This window comes from Rhinolophus sinicus, chromosome 14 (genome assembly GCF_057876585.1).
Source record: "Rhinolophus sinicus isolate RSI-liver-muscle chromosome 14, RSI-T2T, whole genome shotgun sequence".
Taxonomy (NCBI): Eukaryota; Metazoa; Chordata; class Mammalia; order Chiroptera; family Rhinolophidae; genus Rhinolophus; species Rhinolophus sinicus.
The window spans coordinates 182825053-182831301 of record NC_142514.1 but is presented as its reverse complement, the minus strand read 5'-3'; the positions used below and the strand labels follow the sequence as shown (position 1 = coordinate 182831301).

The window sequence follows — 6249 nt, the reverse complement described above, 5'->3', positions numbered from 1 at the left end:
CACAAGGATCTCAATCTCAGCAAGTCCCCACCAGAACCATTCACGCCACCTGTCTCTCCAGCACCCTCCACTTCACGCAGTCTCTAGATTCCACCTCCCAAATACATCTCCACTGCGTCCAAGTCCAAGCTAGATCAGCTCTCCTGAAATGACAGCAACAGCATCCCCTTGGGCCCTGAAACAGTCCCATCGCAATGAAAACCCAGATTCCTCACGTGGTCTCCACCTCCCAGTGCTCTGTCCTCCTCCCAATCCTGTTGCTCCTCTGGCTTTCTCTCCCCTCAGGCTGCCTGCAGGCTTCCCTCAGGCTTGGCTGGCTGCTCACCCATTAACTGCTCCTCCTCCAGATTCGAGCTTCGAAGTCCCTTTGGCAGAGGGGCTTCCTGGACCTCCAGATCCCACCACCACTCTTGGTCCTACCTCCTGCTCTTCTGTCACAACACTGACCTCTGTTGTAGTCACTGTCATGTGTGAATTGATTTATCACATGTCTGTTTCCCCCAGTACAGAAGCTTTAGGAGGACAGGAATTGGTTCTATTTCTTAGCAAGAGCTTGGCATGTGGTGGGTTCTCAGCTTATTGAATGACTAGATCCCCATTTCACAGATGAGAAAACTGAGGCTTAGGGAGATTAAGACTCCAACCCTGGTCTGTTGACAGTCCCGGGGTCCAAGTTGAGCCACATCCAGCTCTAGGCAGAGGACGGTCAGGTTCAGATAAGTGTGAGGAAAAAGTTACTATCAAATGTCCAGCCACACACCCAGCAAGTGGTCAGGTGGGCGGCACTCAGTATTATTCCCTGCCCGGATGTGTGACCTGAGCCCTGAGGGCGGGTGGGGCTGCCCCTCCCACTCCCTCCTGGATCCCCAGCAGCAGGGATCCCCTAGTGACAAGGGATTGCCCCATTCCACCCCTGCAACACCAGCTTAAGCAATTCAGGCAGGGGCTCCACTAAAGGGTCTCTCACTCTCTCCAAAACTACCCAAATAAATCCACCCTCAAATGAGTTCCTTACACAGGTGTGCCTGAAGACCAGTCCCCGAACGCCCCCACCGTCAGTCAGACTGCCACCCCTTGTGCCCAACAGGAGAGGGTTTGGTGCCACCCTGACTTGGCAATGTCCTATTCTGGACGCACTCTAGTCACACCTACCCCCTGCTGAGTTCTGTGAGTCAGAGACTGAATCAGGGGCTGTCCTGGTCAGCCCCCCACCTGACCGCTTGCCCCAGGACACTGCAGCCCTCCAGAGCCTCCCTTCTAGACCAGTGGACAGGCCTGGCTCCTCTTCAGCCTTGACCAAACTCAAGGCCCCTCCCCAGCCCCTGCCAACCCCTACCCTGGAGCCCTGCTGTGCCCCTCCCCAGGCCCCTGGGCCCTCAAGCAGCACCCCCCTCCTCCCGGCTGTTAGCCTGGGAAGGGGGCCAGGCCCTGAGCTCAGACCTTGGCGATTCCAGAGTGTCTGAGGCCCAGAGCCAGCCCCGCCAGCCAGGCCAGACAAGGCGAAGGGGGAGGAGGGTTTAGGGTGGGCACCAGGAAGCCATTGGGAGGGGAGGGGGATGGCAGAGAAGCTGGGTTTCCATCTACTCTTCAGGACCCCTCACTGAGCCCCTGGCCGAAGGGGAGTGGAGCAGTACCAATGAGAAGTGACTTTAGGGTGGTAGGACCCCCACATGCGCAAGGGAGGCTGGGAAAAGGCTGACGCCTGGGTTCCAGCCCCACCTGGCCTCCCCTTCTGTTCGTGACCTGGGCAAGGAAGCTCCTTTGCCCTCAGCCTCGGTTTCCCGCTTTAATGGGGCAGGCGGATGTCCAGGCCGACCTCCCCGCCCCGCCCAGAAGAATCTGGCGGCCAGGCGGGCCGGCCCAGGTGAGGGCCCTCTGGAAAGGGCCCCGCGCGGCGGCGGGTTCTGGCGGGGCGGGCATCTGGGGTGGGGACCGCCCCCAGCCTCCACCCGCCTGCACCCCCTCGCTCCTCCAGGCGGCAGCGGCGACGCTTTAAACAGAAAAAAAAAACTGTCTCCCTGGCCGGGGGCCAGCGTCCCAGCCCCCTCGCTGCCGCGCTGCAGCCAGGGAAAAACAACTGCTCACTTCTCCCTGCGTCCTGCCCGCGCTCCCTGCTTCCCCGCCGTCCGGGAGCCCAGCCCGGCCGGGGGAGGCGTGGAGCAGGCCGGCCGCCCGGCCTTCCTCCCCTCGCTCCTCCTCTTCGCCTCGACTTGCTGCGGCCTCCTCGCGCCTGCCTCCGTCTGGGGCCTTCGCAGGCCCCGGGCCCGGTTCGTGGCTGGGCTCTTTCCCGGGCGGTGGAAGTTTCTGGGCTCCCCGCTGTCCAGCCTCCATCTCTTGGGCTCTCCTGGGACCCCGCCCGTGCCTGCTGTCCCTTCCCTGCGAACTTCCTCTGTTCCTCGCCTTCGCGACCCTCTCTACCCTCTCCCGGGGTTCCTGGCTTGCTGCCTGCCTTGGGCGCCGGGACCATAGCCCCCGCCCGGGCGCGCCCTCCGGGTCCTGCGGCCCCGGATGCCCGGGCCCCGAGGGGCTGCTGGCGGCCTGGCCCCTGAGATGCGCGGGGCGGGGGCGGGGGCAGCAGGGCTGCTGGCGTTGCTGCTGCTGCTGCTGGGCCCGGGCGGAGGGGCCGAGGGGGGGCCGGCGGGCGAGCGGGGCGCCGGCGGGGGCGGGGCGCTGGCTCGCGAGCGCTTCAAGGTGGTCTTTGCGCCGGTGATCTGCAAGCGGACCTGCCTCAAGGGCCAGTGTCGGGACAGTTGTCAGCAGGGCTCCAACATGACGCTCATCGGCGAGAACGGCCACAGCACGGACACGCTCACGGGCTCCGGCTTCCGCGTGGGTGAGGGCCAGGGGTCACGGGCTGGGGGAGCCGGGAAGGCCCGCACCAGGACAAATGCTGGATACATGGCAGAGTAGGCCATATAACATTGGGGGCCAGGGGTACTGAGAGCAGTGCTCTGGGGACCTGGGACCCGGGGGTGGAGGGCATCAGCGGGCTGGGGAGGCTGGAATCCTGGGACCTGAGTTGGGAGGGCTGCATGGCTGCCCTGACTGTACTGCTCTGGCTTAGAGCTGAGGCGTAAGGTGTGAGGGTACTGGTGGGGTCCTGGATGACACAGGCCTCTAGGAAGGTGCTGGGTTCTGAGAGGGAGTCAAGGTCAGCACACAGAGGCTTTGAGGAATGTGAACTGGGGGCAAGAGGTCTCAGAGGAGGGATAAACATTCCCCCAAGAAACAAACTTACTGGAAGAAACAGGAAAAGTCTTAAAAAATGTCTAAAGTCGGGCCCGCCAGGGGCAGACACCTGCATTCTCTGGGAGGAAGCATTAAGGTCAGGACTGGGGCGAGGGACTTAGTTACTGGCAAGGTCTGGGAGGGGAGGGGTGTGGAGGCCCAACAAGTGGGGTGCAGGCCTGGAGGTAGAGGCTGGTGTGGGTCCTCAGCCCCTCCTTTTCCTGGTGTCCCATCTATGCCATTATGGGGGACTTAAGCTCTCAACGGTTCTGCCTCAGGCCCTCAGAGTCTCCCGCCAACAAGCTCTTATGACTCCCCAGTGCCACCTGGAACCCAACCCTTTCCCAGCATCTCTCTTCAAAGAGCCAGGCCTGGGGCTCAGCTCTCCTCCCCCAGGGCCCTCTGGGGCAGGCGGAGGGAGGTGTCCCAGCAGTAATTACCCTCCTGGACAGGGTAATTAGGCCAGGCCCAGGATGGCACCAGCATTCTTATACATTCCTATACTCACAGACCCTCACAGACCCAAGGAACCCCACGGATGTGGTTCACAGTTCTCATGAGGGGTGTGTGTGTGTGTGTGTGCGTGTGCATGGCACACACAAAGGTATGCATGGGCTTTGGAGTGGCACAATGTGATTAAGTACATACTTCTTGTGCTGTTGTCTTAGGTGTGTGTCTCCAGTCACTGTGGGAGTGTTTATATGAGCCTGTGTTGGTGTCATAACGAGTCTGTGAGTGTGTATGTGTGCCAAGATGACTGTGCATGTGAGTGTATACAGGCAGGGCCTCCCAGGCCCCCTGGCCATCCTGCCCAGGATGCTGTCTCCATCCATGCTGCCCACATCCCCCAGGCTCTGCGCCCAGGCCACAGTGGGCGGGTGTCACTGAGAGGTCACCCTCACCGCTATGGGTGACTCACTGGGAGGCAGGAAGAAGATCCTGCCTCCCCCAGCCCAGGACACACCCCTTCTGCCCTGAAAGTCCTGGCCCCAAGAGACCAGGCAGGATGGGATGGGCTATGATGCTGTTAGCCAGGCCCTAATGGCCACGGATGTGGCCTGTCCCTCTGAAGTCCTTCAGGTGTCCAGGAGAGCAGCACCCCATCTTACCATCGTGGGAAGTGAGGGCAGCCACGGGGCAGGCAGAAGAGGGGTTGGGTCTGCTGTGTGAGCTCAGGGCCCCAAGGCTGGATGTCAGATGTGAGTGTGTGTGACACAAAGACAGAGGTCCCAGCCTCTCAGTCATTCCCCCTGCACCTCCTCTGGAACCCAGAGCTGAGGCAGACCTGGCCCTCCCCTTCAAAGCACCCTTTATGGTATGGGAGACAGACATATAACCAACTCAAGCAGAGCTGGGGCAAAGGATGATAACTCAGGAGAGGGGACGGGGTGGGTGGGGTGTGAGGAGGAGAAGCTGACACTGGAGGGATAAGATTTGAGTATGTAGAGATGGGGAAAGGGCTCTGAAGTGGAGGGAATGGCATGAATAAAGCCCTGGAGACAGAAGATGTGGCTCCTTTGTAGCAGAGAGATGAGTCCTGGGCAATGGGATGCACACGGAAAATGCAGAGGGGGATGGGCTGAAAGAAGGTTCGTTCTGGGCCACGGAGAAAGTTAACTGTCCTTGCAAGGAAGCCAGCCATGAGCAGGAGTGTGACTACGCCAGGGCTTTGCCTGAGGCAGATTTCTAGGGGTGGTGGTGGTGAAGGGGGAGTGGGGGGGAGGGGTGTGCTGGGATGTGACTAGGCAGGAGAGGCTGGAAGGGGAGGGGCAGAGGGCAAGAGGAATGGGGAGATGGATGCATGAGACAGTACAGAGGCCAGAAGTAGTGGGGGCAGGGAGGGAGGGGAGCAGGAGAGATGGACCCTAGAGGCTCAGTTATGAATGAGGGGCGGGAGGGCAGGCAGGGATCCCTGGTGGTGGAAGGTCAGAGAGGGTGGGGAGTCAAGATGCTGATTTCCTGTAGTGTCCCCTGGGTGGAGGTGCCCCAGAGAGGACCTGGGGAGCTGTAGCTACAGATGTGGGCATCGTCGGCAGTGGTGAGGTGTGGGCCCTGACATGGCAAGGCAAAAGGAGGGAGAGAGGAAGAGCCCAGAGGACTGAGGCCTGAATCGGGAAGAATTTAGAAGAGGAGGAAGTCCTAGGTACAGATCACATTCCCAGGAAAGGCCGAAGAAAGAGGAGGAAAAGTCTATTCCATCATCATCATTTGCTACTACTTATTAAGTTCCCTTTCTGTACCAGGCACTGGGCTAAGCATTTGTACAGGTATTACCTCATTTAATAGACAATATCCCCACAGATGAGGACACTGAGGCATAGGGAGGGGAAGGAAGGAAGTTGCTTAGAGCCCAACAGTTGACAAATGGCCTCCTAGCTAGGATTTAAGTGCAAGACTTGAAGCTCCAGAAGCCAACATGGGTAGGATGCTGGGGAACATAGAGGTCAGTTTCTGTGTGTGTATGATGTGTTACAAAAACCAGCTTCCCAAGGAGAACAGTCAGTGGGTGGCAAGGAAGTAGGAAGGGGGGGGGGGGACACAGGATGTGGGTGAGGACTGGGCCTGGGTGCTGGGGGTGGGGGTTGGCCTACGCCCTGATCCACCTCCCCTCCCCAGTGGTGTGCCCTCTGCCCTGCATGAACGGCGGCCAGTGCTCCTCCAGAAACCAGTGCCTGTGTCCCCCGGACTTCACGGGTCGCTTCTGCCAGGTGCCCGCCGGAGGAGCTGGTGGGGGCACCGGCAGTTCCGGTCCTGGGCCCGGCCGGGCCGGGGCCCTGTCCACAGGTGCGCTGCCGCCCCTGGCTCCGGAGAGCGAGTCTGTGGCCAGCAAGCACGCCATCTATGCGGTCCAGGTGATCGCGGATCCACCGGGGCCTGGGGAGGGGCCCCCTGCCCAGCATGCAGCCTTCCTGGTGCCCCTTGGGCCAGGACAGATCTCAGCAGAAGGTACCGGTCCACGGGCAGACCTGGGGAGGCTGGCGTGGGCGGGTGCTAGGGTGGAGGGACCTGGGCAAAGGCCAG

The 6249-nt window shown here is 60.8% G+C and overlaps 1 protein-coding gene across 4 annotated transcripts in view; it reads left to right on the top strand.

Moving 5' to 3' along the window:
* The first annotated feature begins 1768 nt into the window (after nucleotides 1–1768).
* Nucleotides 1769–6249, top strand: part of LTBP3 (latent transforming growth factor beta binding protein 3) — an 18057-nt gene continuing 13576 nt past the window's right edge. For 2 of the 4 annotated variants that reach the window (XM_074336677.2, XM_074336679.2), the window contains exons 1-2: nucleotides 1771–2833; nucleotides 5845–6174. In XM_074336677.2, the coding sequence (XP_074192778.1) occupies nucleotides 2509–2833; nucleotides 5845–6174 (655 nt within the window). In that variant the 5' untranslated portion in view covers nucleotides 1771–2508. Of the gene's footprint in view, nucleotides 2834–5844; nucleotides 6175–6249 lie in introns of all 4 variants that reach the window. The other 2 variants (XM_074336678.2, XM_019737808.3) reach the window with 2 other exon arrangements.